Source organism: Pelecanus crispus, chromosome 8 (genome assembly GCF_030463565.1).
Source record: "Pelecanus crispus isolate bPelCri1 chromosome 8, bPelCri1.pri, whole genome shotgun sequence".
Classification (NCBI taxonomy): domain Eukaryota; kingdom Metazoa; phylum Chordata; class Aves; order Pelecaniformes; family Pelecanidae; genus Pelecanus; species Pelecanus crispus.
In genome coordinates, this window is record NC_134650.1 from 46,440,182 (window position 1) to 46,463,764 (window position 23,583).

The following is a 23,583-nucleotide window of genomic DNA, read 5'->3' on the forward strand; positions in this document are numbered from 1 at the left end:
ATCCCTGCTTTAAAGCAAGTCAATTTGTTAAGGGTTAATATTATTTACTTCTTAAAAAAAAGCAAAACTAAAAAAACCCACAGCTTCTCTACTGAAGGTCAAATGGCACTTAGCAGAACTGAAACTGGTTGGCTGTGAAACTGTACGGCACACACACACTGCAGAAAAAGGAAAAATAATTAAAAAATAACGTCAGTTATATCCAGGTATTGCAGTCTGGACTGACATTCCACGGGCCATCTATGGCCTGATCTGCTCAGCATGGTCCTTGGGCTGTACTTCAGTATTCAAGAGATGCCTGCTTTGGAAGGAGGAGCGGACGGTTCGATTCATTAATGGCTGAAGAGGGCGAAAGTTGTCTACCATTCTCTTTTCTTCTTCACCGTCTGAAGTAAAGAGCAGCATCCGAAACGCCTCCAGCTGAGAATGAGAAACGTCCCATTTTGTGACTTTACTAACTGGAGAATTATTGGAGTTCATGACAAAACACAATCATTCATGCTTGGGAAAAAATATCAAAGGTACTATTACATTTGCATTCTGAGAAATTTTAGCACGAGCTTCTGGCACTTCTTTGTTGGTAAAGATTACGCCATCATCCACATCAATGCCGAAGATGAATTGTCAGTCATCTGCCATCTTTAGGCAAACTAAATCTCAAATGTGGCATGTCTGAGACAGAACCGACTCCCATTCAAATATGGGAACATATGCCATCTTTAAATAAACCTCTCCAACTCTCTTCATTTACACCCTTCCTGGAGTTCTGTTATCTTGTACAGACACGCATATGCTGGCACCCAGAAACGAGGGAACCTCAACAAGCAGCAATCTACACAGTTGTTGTTCTCAGGGGTTTATAACTGGGGATTAAAATAAAGTATGCAGCAGATCAGCTTTTAATGCTCACAGGGGCATTACAATGTTAAGCAAACTATGAGCCTTTCTATGCCATAAAAGAATGAGAGGGAAGAAGAGCCAATGGGGGAAAAAAGAAAAAAAAAGTTTCAATTGAAAAGGAGAATGACACACTATGCATTCAGTTCTCTCTGCTCTGTTAACAATCTTCAGTTCTTCCCGTCCTGTTCCTTTATGTAAACTAGAACATTAAGATCACAGACATGCCTATTCTTCAGAGCTTGTGTTTGTTTGGAGCATGACTTTCTAGATGGACTAGCTCCATGCAAAAGTTGTATTAAAGAAAAAAAAAAAATCAGCGTTTGCCTCATGTCATCGGACTCGCACTTCGTTATTAATCAAAGCCTCAAAAAACAGGGACCACGCACAGGTAACTTTCAGTGCCTCTTAAACCATGAAAAAATGGTAGATTTTGGGGGGTTGTTCGTTTTTACTTCCTTTGCAACAATCTCCAAGAGTTGTTCTACGCTGTAATGCCCCTCAAAGTACTCCACTTCTTTAAATAGACAAACAAATCCTGAAAACTTCCAGCAAAAACCACCATTGTACTACAATTCCAATGAGTCCTCCTGACCATTTTCTACTTGCCCCTACGTCTACCAAGGAACAGCATCGCACTGAAACATGAAGTACTAATATCAAAAGCAGTAGAGGGCATACGGTAACAAGTTTGCGTTGGTGTCATAACAGACTATTGACCACCAACTCCTCCACTGGAAATAACTTCTGTAATACAAACATTTGCTGAAACCCTTGTTTGCCTGTCCTCTTTAAAGGGGAATAAAAAAAAAAAGGAATTCAAGGACAGTACAGCCAAATATAGAGTAAACATGCCTACAAAGGCAAAGGAGAAAACCCAGTGGGGACTCACTCTATCTCTTGCCATCAGAATGGCATGTGAAGGACTCGGAGCCACCCACCACCCTTTCTGCACCTCCAGAGTCTGCCCAAGGGAAGAAGCGAGGATTAGCCCTTGCAGCCTCTGCAAGACTTCTGTGCAAAATGCACATGGCTATCAAGAGTACGCACAAAAGGTCAGAGTTTGGAATTTCACAAAACCTGCCCTTTCTCCTCCCACCCTACCACAAAAAGGACTGCATCCTGATAAGGAGAGCAAAATTATGCAGCGTTCCAATAAATAACCTTAGAAATTTTCAAGGGACAGCTTCCAGCATAAGGCATTGTTTATCACAGATCAAACCAAAACTCTATCCGAGAACTGGAGAAGCATCTTTAACTGCTTACTGAAGAGGTCTTAAGTCTTTCAATATTAGCTGCTGTTAATGTCAGGATACCTCCCCAAACAAATACTGGGTGCGAAGCAGCCACTGATCTCTGTATTCACAGAGAACTACTGGTACTGGTAAGCAACTACTTCTGTGCACCTTCCCCTCCACAGCAGCAGGCAGGCAAACAGGTATGGTATGATTTGAAATGTAAGCATGAGATTTACCTGATTCTCCTCAACCTCTATCGGCTTCTTCTTAATAATCCACGTGACTGATTCGGTAAGGGGGGGAGTAGTCAAAGAGCCCGCATAGGTCCAATAATCAGGGCATGAAGGTATCAAACAGGAGGGATCAAAGACATCAAACTCGATAACAGTGTCCTAAACCCCAGAAAGAACTTATTTTTAAAAATTGTATTTTGAGAAAAAATTGACAGAAGATTTAAGAAAAGATCTTAACAATGAGATTAAATACTGTATGCATTACATATGCACATGCAAAATTAGGTATTGTGACTATGAATAATGATCTACATAAAATAATAATTTAAAACTCCATAAACTTGTAAAAAATTGGTAAGCTGGGTTTGAGGCATAAGAGGCAGCTAGCGAGTAGACAAAATTTAAATATTGCTGTTGTCCCCACAAGCCATTAGGAATTCAGTGCAGAAGAAACAAGGAGTGTGAAGGAGCAACTGACTACGAGCTAAAAGCAAACAGGAAAAAGAAAGAATAAATGGTGGAATAAGTTCAGGTAGTTCTGCCAGATATACTTAATAGACTGCAAACAACAGTGTTTTTACTTTTCACCACATGATTTTAGGCACCGGGGAGAGGGAAGAGGACTAAAATTTTATTTAAATCACATCAAGTATTCATGTCTCCGGAATGCGCACTCCCACAAGTGAGATACCAGACAGCATGTAGGAGCTTCAGAGCCCGTGATTTCCTACACAAACGTTTTACTCCTGGAGTATTTTCAGGATATACTGGTAATGCAGGAAAGGAAGATCCTGTTTTTCCTTAGATAGGCTTTATCGATTCCCCACTGAGAACGAGAAATATTACAGTAAAGAATTTTTCAAAAATAGGGGGTTGGACAAGAGATTCTAGATGGGAGCTTTTACCCATCATGTGAGAGAGGAAGGTGCAAGGACATCAGAATGGGTATGACCTGACCTTCCTCCTCCTCCTAACCATGGTGATGCTCCTCGGGGTTTGGTGTTTAAGTCACTGATAATGCTGGCAAGGCAACAAAGGTTTACAAACGTTTTAAACCAAGCGCTGCATGAGTTGCTGGGTGACCAACACCTTTTGGAAATGAGATCTCTTTCACAACAGCCCACATGCAGCTTGACGAGCCTAATGTTTGATACTTTTTAATTTATTTATTTGTTTTTAAGACCTTGACTTTAGTTTCTTTCAAATTCATATGCTGTAAAATATTATCTTCTCATGATGGATGTATATTCACAGATTTCTGTAGGTCTTTTTGGCACTGAACTGACTTGTTTGGCATTTACCTGGCAGAATTTTCACTGCACTGCCATAAAAATTTGGTTTTATTTGGATAAAGAAAATCCTTACTGTGATAAATAATGGCACAGCGACTTCAACTGGATGTGCTTACAAGCCAGCAAAATTCTTGACGTGCGTTTTTTTGTGTGTACTTTCAAAAAAGAACAGGCACCTGGAGGAGCATGAGCTGCTTCTGAGCACTATCAGAGATGCAGCACTCCCTCTCCTGGCAGAAGTCAGACATCAGCTATGAAGAAAGAGTCCCATTCCCCTAGCAGAAAATTTACAGTGATTAAAAAAAAAAAAAAAAGGCAAACAATAATCTCCTCCTTAAAGATCACACAAAAATCAGAAAGCCTTAATTCCACAAGAAATAAACTACCACTCTATACAGCAGAGAAAGTTCCTTCCAGATAAACAACGTACCACAACTATCCAGTGCCGTTTGTTTTCATCGAAGTGGAAGGGCGGGCTTCAGTGAGGGCAAGCGTTAAACATGCACATGCCCCTCTAAAGGGATACAATCTCAAGAGGATCATTTCTTAAACCAAGAGGTTTGGAAAGCTTAAAGTGTACAACTCCTCCTTAAAAATTTGCTTCCCTGCCTCCAGTATAATCAACAATTCACCCAAGGTGTCGATAAGGCCTCCTACTAACATTTAAGGCAGAAAGCACTTATTAGTGTTTTGCTGTTCTCAAAGTATTCCTTTACATTAAATGACTGCATTAGCTATGCTGAGTGATAACTGCTGGGACACTTAAAAATACTCACCTTGTGTTTAACTGCCGGCAAGGCATCAACCAGTGTCTGCAGCCCTTCATGATGTGCTCCGAGCTGCAGAAGACAGGTAGGAGGTAGAGAATCATTAAACTGACATTCTCCATATCTACCTTAATCAGTATTTTTTGAAAACAACAACAAAAATCTAGAGGTATTTAGTCCTAAACCGGTTTTAACAAAATGAAAATAAAAAGGTATCATTACAGCTTATTTCACAAAGTGAAATTACCTTTAAAAACACTCCAATAACAGCCAAGCCGTTACCTTCCATTACAGCTTCTTCAAAAGTCGGGTACACAACGGCATTCCAGTGTACTAAATGCAACTGAAATATAAATGAATGAGAAATCAACACATGCACAGAGCACAGCAATGGTCTCAAGAAACTTGACTTTTGATCTTTGCTACATTTTGTCCTTGGCAATTTGAGACACTGCAGCAAGCTACCTCAGAAATCACACACCACAAAAATGAGGACCAAATTGTTATTGGAAAATAATGGTACTTCCCTGCCTCCCCCCGCCTTTTTTTAAACAATAGCCAAAGACTCATAAACTACATTTCACACATATGAAAGGGATTTTGTCTGTGGGAGACTGATTAAAGGAATACTAGTTAAAGGCACAAAAAAGCTTAGTACACCTGCAACTGAAGGACTCTTCCACCTCTTAACAGGAAGAACAGAGCACGCTATTCTGCTCAGGAACATTCTCCTGCACGTAACATAAGCTTCCTCTGCATTGCTTATGCTCCAATACAATCATTCCATTGAGGGGTTTTGTGTATTAAATAGATAGCAAGCACCGGTCCCAAAACTTAGTCATACAGTCTTGCTGTTAATAAATACCTTGCCAAGCTGACAGGCATCATTATGAACACATTAACAGGAGAGAAGTATCTTCACAAAAATAAGCTATAATAATTTTTCAAATTCCCCATCTTTGGCACATAACTATGTTTATACATGTCATACTTTCTTCTCTGAGCAACTTAATTTGTATTTGTCCCCGCTGGCTCCATCTTTTTTATTGACCCTCTTTCTGCCTTAGTAGTTACTTAATCACAAAAGTTTTGCTACTTTAATAATTGCTTAAGAGTTGAAAACAGAAAGTAGTGATCACGATAACCACTATATTACCATAAGAACTCTGCTGTACATTATTCTAACAACTCTTAAGAAACACACAAAAAATTGTTGGTAACTGGAATAAACTTTCTAACATTAGCCAAGGCTCTGGGGTCAGATACACAAGACAGTGTATACAACGTAAGCAGGACCAGGCTTCTTGAGGTACAGGTATAGGTGTGAGAATTAAATAATCTTCCATTTTCCCTTCAAATATTTTTTTAAAAGAGTATTTAGTGTGTGCTTTGTTTCTCTGCAAGCATTCAGTAATAATAACCAAAGTGACTTTTTAAAGCAGTAAGGATTGGGAGATTTGGAGGTGCTCTAGAGACAGCAGCTGAGATGCAGTTCATCTACCGTACTCCCAAGAAAACAGATCCTACATCTCACGTGAACTCCTAGCTTACTGCAGCTCAGAGGTAACGCACTTGCATTTCTTTGAGATCTGAGCTTGCACATTTACCTCAATATTTGCTGTCCACCTGATCTGCACCACATTAGCTGGGACCTGGGAGTTCATCAAGACCTGACTGTGCCCTCAGTCTGTTTTCTGTCTCATCCTTTTCCCCGTTATAAGGAGGAAGGGCAAGCAGGGTTGTGCTACTCCATCCAGACAGAGCTGGAATAGCAGTGGTACTTGCTGCCTGCCACTGGCTTCTCCGGCAGCTACCCCTGTGGACATTCAGGGAGAGGAAAACATTACTGAAACTTTCAGTAATGGGGCCTGTGTTCGATTTTAAGACTGTGCTCTTCTCCAGAAAACACAGTGAATCTGAATTGACTAATAAAACGGTAGATGAGCTGTGGCACCTTGGTACCAGGTCTGATCCTTAACATTAAGCTGCAATTCTTCAAATAGGGAGTTTTCCAGCACGCAGTATAGTCACAGACAGGCTGAGACCTAGCCTCCAGCCCCCATCAGTATTTGCACTGTTCGGCATTTCATCTCATACCTCTGCCGGGTAAAATTTACTGTCGACTGTGTGCTCTGAACCCCACTCATTTATAGCTCCCCAGTGGAAGTGGAACTGCTTTAGCCTGTATTGGTTTTCCAAGGGACCTCCAACGATTACTAAAAAAGAAAACAAGACAAACACGTTTATAAACATGATTTAGCATTGTCCAGACAAGTAACACAGCAAGATCCTGCTTGAAGTAAGTTTTCTCAGGGACGAAATCGGGTGGAGCAACTATCTTACTGAAACAGTCCCCTATTGCTCGGCTACTTTTACAACTTATTTTGCTATGACAAAATTGTTCAAGCAAACACACCACTGTTTTCCCCTGCAGTCTGAATCAACTATATCAAATTGAAGACGATAAGCTAAAGTCTCCTCATCCATGTCCCCTCAAGGGAATTACTGTTTTTTTCCAACCCATGTCAAGTTTGGCAGAGTCACGGAATTTACATGTTTCGTTCTACGCTCTTCTCTTTGAGCAGGCATATGAGAACTGCCTTAGCAGAAGAAACATGTATGATGACAAAGCAATGAATAGATCTATTAAATGACATCCCAGCAAAGCCTCGATATCTATGAAAAATATTGACATTTCCCATGACAATACAAGACTTCAAAAATCCAATTTTGCCAGAAAAATCAGTACATTGTGTCAAATGTTCAATTCTTTCTTTTCCAAGTTACAAAAATCCAAACATACTATCCTGTTTCAACGCAGCTTTCAGACTGCATAACCGATGTTAAAAGATTTCCTGCACAGCCAGAAATATGCTAACACTGTGCCTACCGTAAACTGTTCAAGCTACACTCCGCAACACATCTAAAATTACAGGCTGCCCATGGGCAAGATTCTGAGTTTCTGGAAGCTTTAATACACTTTTTAGTGTATTAATGAGTATATTTATATTTATTCAGTCTCTTCTCCTGATTTCAGAAGGCCTCTCATCGTTTTGCAAATACAGGAATGAAAAAGTCTACGCCTAGTTTTCTGCGTACTGTTGGGTTTTACTCATTTCCTCCTAACTGAACCAGGAACATCCTGCAAAGCCTTCTTGCTAGTTATTACATCACAGCATCTGGTAAATGAGAGACCATAATTACTTCCAAAGGACTAACAACAAATGTGTAGCTCTACAGACCCATTTGCTGATTTTTACTTAACTGTACGTCACGGTTAAATTTTATAGCAAACCACTGTATAAAGAACATAATCCCAACACTACTTTTGAAAGAAGTTAATCACTTTAATACTAAGGAGAAAACAATGACAGGCATTAAGAGCTTTTCTTTTTTTTCCCCCCCCAAAAGCCAGCCAGCAGTTTTGAAATTCTAACTAGATAGGCCTGCTTGTGACATAAGAGTAAGCTAAAGAAAGCTGTGCAAATTGACATTTAATTTCATCCACTGCTGCTGAGCTCCTAAATGCAATACTGACCATCGCTAAAAAAAAATTACGATGGAGAAAGGTAACTTTCAGGGATGGGATGAAGACGTGGCCCACACTGCCAAGTCTTTCAGAATTAAAGTTTCTGCGCTCTAACACTATCCATTCCTGATTATGTGATAATGCAAACCCACAAGCAAATACATTCATGTTAATAATCACTTTCACTTGAACGTTTACCTCACAAATAAAGTTAGGCCCAGGCACACATATGTAGAAAATCACGTTCCTATAGTGGACACTAAAAAGTGACACGAAACAAACGGGCCCTTACAGTCCCTTTACAAGCATTTTTGCCATTTCACTTCCTCTCAATTTAAGAGTCTTGACAATTTCAAAACAGACAGAGGTTTAAAGGATCTCTAACAACAACCAGAGGAGTCACATCAGCTTTTTACTGCAGCCCTAGCTGTTTCAGTCTCTTCCTTGCAGCAGATGGCATTCATGCGCGCAGACAGGAGCACGTTCTGTACATACCTTCCCCACACCCTCTTTCTTCTTCATCCTCCTGCTCTGCTCATAAGCAAACACCCCACGGCAGCACTACCTTCATCTTTTGCCCAAGGCTTGTTTTGCCTCATCTCAGGAGCTGGGCATTTTTGTCTATTCTGGATGCATGTTTCGCTTTGTCTTTTTCATCTTCTGTTTCAATTTTGTTGCTTTCTTTTTTTGTTTATTCATAAACTTCCTTCTCTGGACTTCTATTATTGTTAGACAGAAGCTGGCAGGAAGAAAAATCAGAAATAGCAACAGTAAAGAGAGAAGGGTGGAGGAGAGAGGCAGGCAACTGAAAACCTGGCCATTTATACAGCAACATCCCGTGATCTGTTGTTACTCCGGCATTTTGGAGTCCTGTCACTGATCGTTTAATGCCATCCTCCGCTAGCTGTCATCACTCTTCATTGACTTTAATTCATTTGAGGAGGAGGAGGATGATGAAAAGGCAGCCATCCAGAAAGAGGCAGCAAGAATGCTCACACTTTGAGATTGCCCTCAAGTGTTCAGTCTTGGAGATGAGGTGGGTAAGATCTTTCAGAGCTGTGATGCGCTCTGAATAGCCAGCCTCTGAAAGGCCAGCACCCCTCTAACTGACAGTCCTGATGATTCCATGCTTGCCTCTATGTCACAAGAACTGTCCCTGTGCATTTAAATGTTGCATATTTCTTAACTTCCTGCAGGCAATTCCCCTCCATTACATCAATTATTGAACTGCAAACCATTACACTTTTCAGGAACGCATTCTCAACAGATAGCGGGGTATGGCTGTAATAAAGTCAAAGACTGTTAAATTAAAAGCAAAACCAATCTAAAGTTAGTAAGTTGAAATCACTGATGAGCTAGCAGGTGATGTCTCCATCTCAGTCTCTCCTCTAATCCCACCTCACTAACACAATAGCAGTTTGTACTGTAAAAACAGAAGGGCACTACTTTGTTTCTTCATTACATATCACAGCGCTCAAATGAACAAGGGCAAGAATATTCCCTGGTTGGAAATTAATAGTCTGGGTGAACAGCTATAAACAATAAAAAAAACCCTTAAAGGTCACACAAGCCCCTGAAAGCTCCACGCATTCCACCGCTAGCATTTTTGCTGCATTATCAGCATCTTTGCAAACATCAACCAAAAATCCTGGTATTGCAGAGACAAAGCATTTGCTTATTAGCATGCTGAAAGCTTCCTTCCAAAGAGCATTACTAAATCCCTTATGAAGTTCTACCATCTTGTCATGATAAGCAGTCACCTTAAACATAAATGACTAATCAAAGAGGTTCAAACTTGCCCAGGGTCCCTCAATTTTTCCCTCCAGGACAAGCTGAGTAATCGACAAGAATCATGTGCTTCCCAATATCCCTGACCAACTGCTACCAGTTCACCTACCTTTACGAAATACCTTCTTTACACATACCAGCAATATCCTTTGGTAAAGTCAACTTTTAAAAGGAACAGTGGACAGAAAATCTGAAATTTGGTAGCAGTATCTTGATTTTAAGTCACTCGACTCTACTGAGCATTTAAAAAAAGATTTAGCTGCTCAGGTCAGAGTGCTTATTCACAATAAATTGCTGGAATGTGTAATTTGATTTTGCATGCACGGACTCCCCCTTACACTAAAACAACAGGAACACACGCACCTGCTCCCTGTGGTAGCAGCTCAGTATTATTTAATTCTCCAAAAGCTTATTGAGATAAGTATGTGTGCTTTCCAACTGAAAGTCATTTTGCTGCCGATTATTTCAAATGCGTTAAATATATCTGCTAACACCGCAAAAGAGGTAAGTGGCAGATTAATGAAGTGTAATGACGGACTCTTGTTTAAAATTAAGTAGATACATATACATATGACTGAAGATTGACTCACGCAGACAAAGCTGTGATATTATGAGACCTAATCAAAAGGCAGGGCATTAAGGCTTGTGCAATAAGAATGTTTCAACCTACAACAGAGGATTTGTGCACAATGTCCATGGTAATAAATACGTAGTAAAAGCGAGGCCTATACAGAACTTCTGCATTACAGTTCCCATCACTGTAAATCCAGCTAAATTAGCTAAAGCATTCTTTTACTGTACATTCATTTGCAACATTTGTCCTGAGGTTTTACATCATGCAAATATTTCTCCTCTCTAAGCATCAGTAAGACATTAAAGAGATTTTTCTGAGTTTTGCTTACTTGATCTATCAGTAGAATCATCAAACTCAACCAGGAATGAATATCCATTGTTCCAGATGTGAAGACATGTTGTTGGGTCGTAGCTGATTTTCAGAGGCTTTAGAAAGGGGTCATAAACACTGTCTCTCCACTGAATATTGATAGGAGACTGGCGGGTGCCTCCAGGAATTGTAAGCGGACTCTGCCAAAGCGGATGCACTGGAAGATGATGAAGAGAGTCAGGCTCTAATGCATGATACAGAACTTCCAACTAAATACTTCAGAACTTTTTGGCAAGAGAGGGTGCTTTGGCACATTGGCTCCAAAGGCTAATTCAAATCAGCTGATGCACAGGAACTTAAAAAAAGAAAATAATACATTCCAATTGCATGACTCAAAGCCACACAGAGAAGTGCAGTAATTTGACTTACAACTGTGTTGATACCTTTCCGCATTTGCAAAATGCTAGTCAAAGAAATTCTTATTTGCCAGAAAATTGTTTTCCTTTTATTACCAATTGATTTTAAGGTGACTTTTGTTTTACAAAATTGCCAGAGTCTCAGCACGGCACTTCAGCTTTCCTTCCACACCGGTACCATCAACTGATGTCAGACTGCACCAGGCGCAGGGTAACTCCCACTGCAAAGCAAAAATATTCTCTTGAAGGTGTTGGTCTTTTGCCTACGTATGCTGAGGGGTCACACCACTGCTAAGGGTGTAGTGCTGCTGAAACACCCATGCCAATACTGACCAAGACCACTTTATGCAGCTGGGACCGACAGCTGATCCCCACACCTCTAAAATCCTAAACCACCAACTCTGGGGGCAGCTTGGGCATCTCAAAGCAGCACAAGCAGGGCAGATGCACGAATACAGTTTCCACAGGATTTTATTCTGCTTAAAACCAGAACTGAGACCTGCATGGACTTGGGGAGCACCTGTTCACTCGCTGTGCCCCGCCATCAGCAACCCACACACACAGTTTTTTGTGCCTGGCCCATCCATTGAACCCAAACCAGAGAGGCTCTGAAGCACTGTGTTACCGGCTGCTTCATTAGATGCCACTGCTTGTGGTATTTCACAAGGGGGGAGTAAAAAAGAAATATTAGATCTTTTAACAAGCCATTCGCATGAAGGGTGGCTAAGCAACCTTCTCCCTCGGTTTCCTCGGCAAGGGGCAAACTTTATCGGCCCGGCAAGGTCACGGCACGCAGGGAACGCGGCGGCGGGCGAGCAAAGCATTCTCCAGAAGCGCCCAGCTGCCTGTTGCTGTCAGTGCCGTTTCCTGATCTTTCAGCGTTGGAACTGCCAGGGATACAACCAGGCTGAACCCGGCGTCCCCGCCTCTTCTACACGAACTCTGCGGGCACCGGCAGCCCCCCGGGCCCGGGCCGCTGGAGGCGATGGAGGGCGGCGGGCACTACCCGCGCCCAGGCCCCTCAGCCCCGGGCAGGGCACAGCGCGGGGGGCAGCGGGGCTGCCTCGGGGCGGGGGCGATGAGCCGGGCCGGGAGGGCTCGGCGATGGGGTAACCCGCTCTCCTCAGGCGGCGGGAGCTGCTGGCCTCGAAGGGCGAGGGCAGCGGCGGCCCGAGGGAGCCTGTCCCCGGGCGGTGCCCCCGAGGGAAGCGGGTCCCCACCGGGGGAAGCGGCGCGGGAGGGCGGCAGCACTCACGGGCGTTCCGCAGGCGGTAGGAGCAGCAGGCGCCCAGGCTGCACCGTCGCGTCCCCCGCCGGGAGGCAGCGGCCGCCCAAGCCCGGCGCAGCAGCGGCAGCATCGCCCAGGAGGCCGCGGAGTCGCCGGGGGCCCCCGCCCAGCCCGGCCCGGCCCCTTCCGCCACGGCCCCCCCGCCGCCACGGCGCCCTCAGGGCAGCGGGCGGTTTCTCTGCCAGAGGCGACGCGGCGAGGGCGGCCTCTGCCCGGCCGGCAGCCTTTCCCTCAGGGGCGGGCCGAGGCTGCCTTTGGACCGGCATTTTATCCTGTGGCAACGTTAGAAAAGCAGACTACAGCTCCCTGTGGGCGTGTGTTCGCCATTTTCCCATGGCCAGGCTAATCCCTGTGCCTGGCACACACCAAAAATGCGTTTCCTCTCAGGGTGATAGCGTCAGGGCTTGCTTACGCATCTGAGGGGATTAGCGTTTATCCTTGTCTAGTTTTGCTCAAGTAGGAGGTTTGCTTCTCCCAGCTGAAGGTGGGCTGGGGCATGATCCCTCTCCCACAGAGGTACGGACGGCCCTGGCACAGCAGGGTCCCTACCCCAAACTGCACACGGAAAAGTTAGGAAAAATCAACATTATGGCCGCCTTACCCAACTGCATCAGTCCCAAAGGCTGGAGGCCAAAACAGACCCAGCCCGGGATGGTAAAAGGGGCCAATTCAACCAGCATTCATCTGACCCTTGAGGCAGGCCTCGATAAAACTGGTTAAAACCTTGGTCACTCCTTGCAGCCTTTCTGTGTTACAGCTGCCGGCAAGGAACAGAAAGCAAAAAAGGAAAGCCTGTAGAAAGCTGACAGTGTTGGTGAAAGCACAGAGATGAAGTAAGCGTCCTCATTTCTGCCGGCTCCGTTGGGCAGCCAGGAGCACAACACCCACACCTCAGCTCCTGGCCTTCATCTTGCCGCCTGCTTTGAATCAGATTCCTTGGTTACTCTCTTAAAATCAATTTGCAAACCTGCATTTACCTTTTGGGGATTTTTAATCTTGTTAGGGTGAGTACTTTTGAGTTTTCGTGAGGAACCTGACGTAGCATTGAGAACGTCTTACTGAAATGGAGACAAGACTAGATACCTAGAGTCAACTAAGAAGCGTTTGCTCTAGGGTACAACATTGTGTAAGACGTTTCCATTGCACTCACAGTATAACACATTTAAAGTACTCCTGAGTTGAGTAAGAGGAGATTGAAATCTGGCAAGTGATTTGGTTTGAGTGGCTACATGATCAGAAAACAGGTCATCAGGAGATGTACAAAGTCAAACAGCACGTGATCTTAGGATGTTAAACTGGGTTTAAATTTCATTTTACTTCCTCTCTGCCAAGATATGCCTTCTTTAAAGCACAGACTTCTTTTTGTATAGTAGGATTCAATGGCAACATAATGAATTCTTGGTTTGACTCTCCATGTTTTTCAGGATGGCTAATTGACGATCCTCAACATGGAGCTTCCTGTAACTTCAAAAGAAGAGATAGGTACTTGACGAAATTGGAAACAGTTGCTGCCAATAAACATCATTATTCATTCAGGCTTAATCACAGTTTAATAGCCTATTGATCATGGTTAGGCAACTGTATTTAGCACAGGCCAGACATGTCTGTTGCTGAAGCTACTTATGAGCAACAGGTAGCTCCTGGCCACAAGCACAGCCCATATGAGCTTCATGCTTAATCACAGCAGGGAGCTCAGACATAGCTTCAGATATTTTAATATTGAGCATAAACAAGAAGTACTGGGTTTTATTCTCATCTACTAACAAACCAAGATTGTAATTCTTTCACATCCTGTTCTTCTGTGATGTGCTCTCTAAATACAATTATCTTGGGCAGCTTAGAAGTCACATCTACCAAATTAACTAACATATGCATGCCCTCTATCATACTATAGATGCTTACTGTTGCAAAGCATAACCTGGTTTCTGTACAACTATCACTTTTCTGTATGTTAAAAGCAGTTGAAAAAGAAGCCTCGAACTCCACTGCTTTACACTGTGCCATTAAGATGGCCAACCTTTGCGAAGCTTTTTAGGGATTTGATCCTGCAAGGTTTTGAAAATGTAAAGTTTATCATAGAGCTACTAAGCTGAACAGAATCAGTCGTTTCTTGTGGGTTGAACAGCACAACCAAAGGAAAGTTCTTACAGCGCAGGCTTTTGGCAACGATGGGCTGTTGAGGTGCAAAACTAAAGAGAAATAACTTTGACCTACATCACTTTTGTTTCCCTTCTGAATCATTCACAGAATCTGCATCCAGTTTTACATGCACATGCTATTTCTTACTGAGCATAAATATCAGTAAAACTTTAGTATTTAATTTAAAAGAAACCCACACCTTCTCTAGGGGGTTAAAGAAAATCCTTCAAAATATGAGCTCAGGGGCAGTGAGATGGTTTGGTTTGGAAACTGCAGACAGAAAGGCAAAAACTACCTGCGCAGAAGGAAGCATAACCCCTAAACCTTGTTCCCAGCACTTAGCCAGTGTGGCAAAAATCTTCTTTTCTGGACCGTTCCAGAAACAGAGTTTCTCCTTGGCCACGTCCCGGCTAGAGATGGCGGTTTATGCAAGGGAGACATGGCTCTCATGCAGCAAGCTAAAGAGAACAGCAGCAGCCAGAATTACAATATCTCTGTTGTTCTCATGTTTTTTTCCAGAATCGTTACATTTCTGGACCATCTGGGAGGTTTCAGCTATGCTCTCTCTTGTTCCTGAACTGAGAGTGGTTTCTGTGTGTAGGGAACACCGCAAGCAGAAATCTGGCAATTGGCCTACTGGATGAGTTAAAGTGATACAGAATCTGTGTGGAAAGACAAACTTCATCTACTGGATCTGTTTTCAAATGTGCAAATTAAAACAAAAAAAAGAAAAAAAAGGTGAGCATTAAGATAAAATGCAGTTTGCACACTTTGCTTTATGCCTGCCTCATTTACAATCAGCTCACTGAGGAAGAGTCTAGTCTATTGTTTACCTTTGTTGCATGCATATCTATGGTATTGTCAGAGTAGTTATAGTAAATATTGTAATAAAACAGGCATGACCAAGATGTGAGTCACCCGTGAAGAGAGATCTGCCGCAAACAGACCTAATCTGTGCTTGATTTATTTTACTTTTTTTAAAACCTTCCAGACAGACACAGTGATGCTCCATTTAATTTTATAGTATTTGGAGGCTTCTTACATTTGCACTGTCATTTTTTCCTACCTTTCCCAGCTGAAGCAGATGTATAGAGCCATCCAAGTAGTCCCAATCTTTTGAATTATTTTCTGTAATTAATTGCAGCTGTGGATGCTTTAACAGGTCTGTTTGGAGTGATTGTTAAAAAGTTCATTTAGCATTGATACAAGTATCAAAAGCTTTGGGGTGGGAGTCAAGATCCAGATGAAAATACAGGTCATGTATATTACTGTATTATCATAATTTATAACACAATTTCCAAGAAAATATTTTGAAGGCCACAGTTCTATGGTAAAAATCCAAAATAAATTCAGTTAAATGAAAGGATTTACTGCCAGTTTACACTGTTGTAAACTTGATTTAAAGAGACAAAACATTTTCCAATGTTTCATTTTTAAATTCCCTTTAAGTATCCTGGGGAGGAGAGAGTTCTCACATATGGGTTACAAAATTAGAAGAGTATGAAAATTAATTCAGGTGCTTGTCAAGTAAGAATGAGGGGTAAAATGACTCAGCTTCAGTGGATTTCAGTCTTTATGGTTTTAATCTTTAAAAAAAAAAAAAAAAAAAAGACCTTGTTGAATAAAGCACTTTGATTTGTTTACATAGGGACTTTCAAAGAAGCTTCACCCAGCTCTGAGGTAAAACAGGGAGGAGAGCATGGTGGGAACAGTTGAGAAACCCCACCCACTCAAAGGAAATACGTTTTTGTCCTAAGCTGAGCAAGGGTGCTTTCCATAGCAACACATTCTGAATTAGAAAAATAAAACCAAACATATTACTGAAACTCAATAAAGAACCATTTTAAACTTTAACGGACAAAGAACCATTTAAAACTTTAACGGACCATGGCTCTGCTTCAGCCGCTTGGATTGAATATTACAGAGGAAATCCAAGATAGGCTAATTTTGTTGAAGCTTTGTAGTATGAATCAAGATTTTGGAGGATAACAGTGATGGTTGGCTGAGGTCCATCATGACAAGGTGTTGAAAGTTCTGCTGGATTGATGTCAGATTTGGACTGTGATGTAGGCCGGTTTATTGATAAACAGTCCGGTGCTTTTTATCAAGCGGATGTAAGTGACAGAGTACTCTAAGCTCAACAGGAAAGCAGCAGCAGATTGTGAAATGCTGAGCTTTTCTCTGCTTCCAGAATGTTTGGCTGAGATAGGAGCCTGGATGAGAAGGCAGTGGCTGAGGCTAAGTCCAGATAAGGAGGAGGTAATTCCAGTTGGCAAGGTAAAGCAAACAGGGGCTTTATCTTTTCTGTATAAAAACATTGCTAAAATTATGCATGCAGGCTTAGTAACTCAGCATGGAAAGAGCTTAAAAGATCTCTCATGGACAATTTGTGTAGCTTCTGCAATTGTATGTGCAGTCCTGGAGATGGCACACCTGGATTGTGTGTCATTGCTGTACTCGTACAATTCTTCAAAAAAAAAAAAAACCCAACAACCAACCCCATAACCCAAACGTGAAGGATTCTGCTTTTCTTGTAACTTCTTCTAAAAGGATAAGAAAGAAAAAAGCCATTCAGGTCTGCTCTGGCAATAATTACTAGCATGAGGGTATACTCTATAGGCTTAAAATCCCTATGTAGAGAGAATATTTCCAGCAGCTCCCTCCCTATTGTATTAAAAGGTGTCTGAAACCACTGCCGCCATGTATTGTTACAAGATGCCACAGAGCTCAGCCCAGACATCCACTGCGGTAGTCCATGTGACTAGAAATTTTTCCATATACGCCATGATTCTCAGCAACGTTTCTACAGTTCTTTCCCAGTGAATTGCAGAAGAATCCTGTTGTCCTTGTGGGGACACAAGGCGAATCCAGAAAAGGCACCGGAAAGCGTCAGCCTTTGAATTGTTGAACCTATGTCCTCACAGCACATGTCTGAGTTCACTGCCAAGTGAGAGCATCACCACCCAGCTGGGGGAGAGACTACTTCTGTGAGTGGCAAGGGGAGAAAGAGGAGAGATGAAGTTTGGGAAAATGGTGAACTTGACATTGAAGACATTACCTAAGAGCTCGACAGTCCAATTTTACCATTTCTTTGATGATGTTTTTGTCACTGAAAGGGCTGTTTGTACTGTGAATAGCAGAATTTAATTGAATATGCTTTGTGCTTTGAACGCACGTTGTGTAGAGGGTCTAGCCACCAGATGGAGGAACCCACAGGCTGGCTTATTCAGAGCTAGCGTCTGCTCACTGGCAGCCGAAACCAGCCGTTCCAAAGATAGCGTTTTCCTGAATCTGTTTGTTTTGGCATTTCCTGCATGAATATCATGGGGTAGAGAAAGATTGAAATAATAAATAGCATCTGTCTTAAACTGAAAAAAGGAATGTGAGTAAAAAGAATTAGCAATTGCCTTTCATTTAATCAGCAATGGTCTTAGGATAGAACAGCCACCAATTCTCTTCCTGGACTGCTTGTTACCACAAAGTAAGTTTTGGTTTCTCGGTACAGTTTGCCATAGATGAGTCTCCACAGGAGAAAAAAAAAAAAAAAAAAGAGAGACATCAATGGACATGGGGTAACCATAAAATAATTAGTTTCTCCATCACATGTGGAGATCTAGAGCTCTCAGGTTTTTTTCCAGTTTACCTTCTTACTCCACGGAACAATTTCAAATAATTTTCCTAGAGTAACTCTTTCACTGATGAAACAGAAATGTAACACTTAATTGTAATATGTTCCACTCCTGAAGTTTTTTAATTTTATAGGCCATAAAGTTTTGTGGTATATTAATACTGAACAAGCAGAAGAATTAGGAACTGTGTAGAGGGATTGTGCTGCTGATTCATGGGTTTAATTACTTTTATAATGAAGGATGTTGATTTATATTGTCTGTGGCTTCTGAAATGGCAAGTTGTTGGACTCACAATGAATATGCACTTGAAATTTTACTTTACGTCTTCAAATATAAAAATAATGAATAAATAATAAAAAATAATTAATAAAAATATAGACTAATGGCAGAACTTTTAAACCACAATTACAGTGGGTTCTCTGGATTTCCCCTCTGAAGCAGTAATTTGTATCGCTGCACGTGATGAGCAGTATTGTACGAGCCCAAGCATTACTCTTCCTGGCACAGGTTTTGGGTTTAGCTGTTGAATCTCTGACACTGAAAAAGTTTGCTGATAAGCTGCAGATAAAGAAGCAATACAGACATTGCAGTATGTTCTCTCATACGCACACGTCCTTGCGTGGACTGGGTGTACATACAGTTGTACAGACTAATTAACACACCTAATTTATATGAATTCATTAGAAGAGCTACTATTCATTGGTTTTATAAACATTACTGTAGTGCTTTGAATAGAGAAACAATGTCTTTTTTTCCTTATTTTAATGGAAAAAGTGACATTTCTGAGTATGCTTGTAAAGAAAAAGAACTGGTAGGGAAGGAAGTAAAAGTTTAAGAGACTTTTGAGCTGTACTAAGAAAGGTCTACGCAGGTCAGAAAGGGAAAAATGCTGTCATAGATGCATGCATGACTCATTTAAATTTTGCATTTGAAATTAGGCTCCTTCTTGTGGTTGTTTCACTAGTAACACAATTCGATGCTAATCTTGCTTCTAGATTTAGACTTCTGCTACAGATTTAAAAGGCACCATTTTAAAATGAAGGTGAAGTGCTATATTAACAAGTTGTGCTACTAGGTTGAAGTACCCATTCTGTTTTAAGCTTTCAGAATACAATTCACATTTTCTATTCTGAGTAGAAAAAAAAAAAAGAGAGAAAATTTAGACTGAGAACTCTGAAAAACATTGCAAACACTGTATCTTTTTAAAAACGGCTCTGAATTATTTCTGATGACAGGGAAGCGTGCATGCTATATATTACATAAAACTTCCGTGTCTAGGAATATAGCACATTGTACTTGGCAGCAAATCTACCAGGTTTTTTGAAATGCTCATCACTCAGTGGCAGAAAGTATTTTGGCGTCATCTTCAAAAACATATTTACAAGCATAGAGCTATTAAACACTGAAAGTGACTGAATATTTCTTCTGGCTTTCAATATAAACAAAGCCCTGTGCTTGTCTCCATTCTGCTTGGGTTTATATCTGTCACAAAATCAACTGTTTTCTCATCAGTTAAGTAAATACAAAATTTGTTGTTTGGTAATTTCAATAGAAGGGAATCACATGTCAGTATTCAGGGAGGGATCTGGCTGTTCTGTGGGAAAAGTTAGTAAGCTGAATACGTTTACAGAGAAGAAAAAAAATAGGAACCAAAAGGATTTCCTAGATGTAAAAAATTACTCTTTGCTGTTGCTCCAGCTGACATTATCTGCACACAAGCGAGTAGACAGGCAGTCTCTGACTGGCCTCATCTTATTTGGCAATAAGTCAATCAGTATTTTAAATAACTAAATCTTTGACATCTTCCAGTAGTACTCTGCATCTCAGGAAGCGATTCATTGTAGTTCTCCTATACACCACGTTTGGAGGGCTTTGTGGTTTGTACTTCTATTAGGCCTCATTTTCAAAATTAAATATTATATTGTCTATTAAATTCAAAGTCACTCAGAATGAATTTGTGCTAAATGTGCTTTGAATTACACTTACACAGTTTTCATTGAAACTAGTCAAAACCTTGCAGGAGAAAATTAAAAATTAATTATTACATAGCCTGTTTCTTCATTGTAGTTACAAGTGAAAAATCACAAACAACCCAATACCACTGGCACAGCAGAAATAACAAAGAACAGTGTTTTAATCCTGCACATGGAGATAAATCATGCAATTCAATAAGGTAGTTCTATCTCTAGTTTCTCTCATTCAATTCACTCTTGTTTCATTAATCTTTCAGTCACATTTTCAAATTTCCCTTTTCGGTTAGCTGACAAATAAGAAAGAAGAGCAACACTTCCCTACCTCTGTTGTCTTTGTACCTCTGCACCTCTCTTATGCAGGTATCCAGTACTATTTTGATAAAATGAAATACACTTACGTGCATCATTCCTGTTTTTACGAGTGCAGGCGGCCAGACTGCAGAGTCGTGCTGGCACTGCTGGTGGACTCCGGATAGTTTTCAGCTGCTTGTATAAATGTGCCAGGGTATTTGCCTTCACACTATTCATTGCTATCACCTTGGCACTTGAAATCTTCAGTTCGTCAAACAGCCAGAGGAGCTTTCCAGAGTCTAGCAAGCTATCGACACAAAGTAGAGGCAAAAAATCCTGTGGATACACAGCTTCGAGATATCTGAGGGGTCTTCAGACCTTATACAAAATTTTGAGAGCACCCTTTCCCGGTTGGAGAGGTGGAGCTAGCCAAGTAGTTAATTTTCAACTTGTCCCTGGACTGGCTTCTTCATTGGCTCTACATTTTGTTGGAGGGCCGGCTAGTTGATGATTATTCTACATGTGCTTTCCAGGTTCTTTCTCATCTGGCTCCAGGGAACACCAAAGGGTTGCAGAAACCACTCTTTTGTATGCAAGGAGAGGTTTCTTATCATACATTCTTTGCATTTGAATAGTTGTATATTTGAATACTGATAGCTTAGAATTGCTATCATTAGCAACTGTAATTCTGAAGACTGGTGACTGCTCAAACTGGGGAATTCGCAGAAATCTAGTAGATATACAAGGTTTGCCCATGAGAACAGGAAGGGCAGCAGCCTCCTGCAGAGGAGTATTTCAGCTCTGAGCATGTAATACAGCATCATTGCAGCCTCAAGGTGAGGCATTTGTTCTTTTGAACTATCAGACATCCCGTAAGAGGGATAATTTTGTATAGACTAGAAATAGGAGCAGGCATAAGGAACCATAACTATTCCTCCCGCTCACACGCTGCTTTGACCCAGCTGAAGTGTTGGGTTTTGTTTTTTTTTTTCCAGTGGGGAGAACAGATTGAGATGTTTTTCTGACCTATGTTTCTTAGAGATGAAAGCACAAAGAATGTTATTCTCTTATTTCCACATGCAATTCCAATAACTTTGTTATCTTACGTGAAAGATCTGTGTAGAAAGCCCATCCTTTCACTTTCTTCAGGATCTTTGCTCTTCCTCCCGTAGCTGCAATCCATGTAAGTGGCACAGACACAAGTCGCTTCCAAGTTAGAGCTGTAGTTTCTCAGGCCAAGCAATTCATTCTCTAAAGACTTCTCATAATGTTATGGATTATAACAGGCCAAATGAGAATGGAGAGCCATTAGGAAAGGGTGCCTGGGCATGTTGGGGAGCAGCAAGGGCCAGCTACTCTCCAAGGACAGGGGAGCCGAGGACGACAGCAGCAGAGGCAGTGCCCTCGGCAGCAGCGTGCCACCCCACAGGGGCTGAGCGCTGGTAAAAGGGTCTGCTGAGAGCCCCAAACCCTGCAGGTGACAAAGCAGGTCCAAGGTGCAACCAGAGAGCCTGGGCAGGAGCAAAAGGAAACAGGGCCAAAGACCAGCAGCAGCAAGGGTCCAAGGTCTCACCTAGAGACGGGGCCAAAGGCACCCCCAAAGGCAAGCACCCTAACAACAGAGCTTAGGGGCCCGGCGGGGGCTTAAGTGGGCTCCTGGCCCCTGGGCAGGGCTCTGGGTGGAGGCTGCAGGTGAGGCTTGTCGAGGCCATTAGGGCTTGTTAGTGCCCTCGGGCTCATGACAGCACAAAAGTGTTGTGGGGCCTTCCATAATTCTCATGTAAGTATTTGCAGAATCCATGTGATTATTTTCCTCCATTGAGTGCATAGGAGGGCATGTTCTGAAAGCTGCAGAATCTGTCAGCGACAGAGCAAGCAGAAATGATAAGACTATTAACATTCTGCCATTAAAAATTTGCCTTTAAAACCCACTCCTTTCTTAAATCCATAAAGTTACCTGTGAAATATTTTTCAACAGTTGTTTTTTTTTTGGTTGGTTTTTTTTTTACTTAACAAATTGTGGTGTTTGGATTTAGAAACTTATTTGCTTGGCAATCTTTTCATTAAACATATGCATGTCTGTCATGTCTTATCACACAGGGTGTAAGTGCAAGGCTCAGGCTCAGGGAGTCCTCTTTAGTGTCCTGAAGTGGCAAGCTTATCTGTGCTATTTACTATTCCAAACCCTACTATTTAGGAGAGTCTTTCTTAATGCTTGTCATTTATTACCTCAGCTGCCTGCTTCAGAGCATCTCAGAGCAAGCTGTTGTCAGCTAGAAGTTCTGCCCGAAGAACTGCGAAATCAAACTTGTATTGTTGTTCATAATTGTGGGTAATTACATATGCGGTGTTTATGGAAATGGAAATGTGCTTACTTTGTCTTCACAGAAACTAGAGAAGTAAAAATCCAGAAATTTCTTGCTGTCCTTACCCATCTGACTTTCGCTGTAAGTGCCTCCGGACTGGAGAGAGAGGACAAATATTTGGGTTTTTTTCTGATGCGTACTAGAGGGTTGCCAGTACTTACATTCTGGTTAACTTCAAATGAATGCTGTTACTTGCAGAGAGAAAATTACCTCCTCGATTTAGTGTTTCAAGAAATCTGATTCTCCTGGCATCATGCTTCCAAGGGTGTTCCTGTCCTAGTATTGTCTCAGTTACAACATCGGCAAGTAATTAAAAAGATACAATGAAAGTGATTTCATAATTATAATTTTCCTCGCCTAGTTATTGTTGTATAACAGCTGACAGGACAATCAGTCAAGCAGTGGGAAGCTGCCTGGGATGGCATTGCTGCTGAGGAGTCCACGTGAAACCTCTGTGGAGTAGCTAAAAATATCACCTAGGGCAGCTTTCACGAAGCAGTCAGGTCATTACTGGGTGGGCTTTAGCACTCATTTCGCGGTGGATTGACTCACACTTCCCATGTTAGATAGTACTTCAGCCGAAGGGAAGCTTTTCTTTGATGTCCAAATTTTGCTGGGATGCTTCGTGATGCGGTGGAGCTCACCAGCCTGCTAACCACCTCTACTCCCTCCCATTTTTCATTCTCTCTCTTGTATTAGGGGTCCCCAACAGGAGAGAGTATTCCAGATGCGTCCTCGCAAGTGCTGAGTCGTGGGGAATAGTCACTTGATGTGCTGGCCGTGCTCTTTCTAATATAGCCACTACGCCGTTAACCTTCATTGCTGCAAGGGTGCACAGCTGTTACACGTTCAGC

General features: G+C 41.9%; 1 protein-coding gene across 2 annotated transcripts; it reads right to left on the reverse strand.

Moving 5' to 3' along the window:
- Positions 1-240: 240 nt before the first annotated feature.
- Positions 241-20,600, reverse strand: CA5A (carbonic anhydrase 5A). 2 transcript variants are annotated; one of them, XM_075715084.1, is made up of 7 exons: positions 20,471-20,600; positions 10,647-10,844; positions 6,525-6,643; positions 4,675-4,770; positions 4,437-4,499; positions 2,372-2,527; positions 241-420 (listed from the first exon to the last, which is right to left on the reverse strand). In XM_075715084.1, the coding sequence occupies exons 1-7, from the start codon at positions 20,598-20,600 to the stop codon at positions 241-243; spliced, it is 942 nt and encodes a 313-aa protein (XP_075571199.1). The 2 variants fall into 2 exon arrangements, with proteins under 2 accessions (XP_075571199.1, XP_075571200.1); XM_075715085.1 differs by lacking the exon at positions 20,471-20,600 and adding an exon at positions 12,299-12,401.
- Between the last annotated feature and the right edge of the window lie 2,983 nt (positions 20,601-23,583).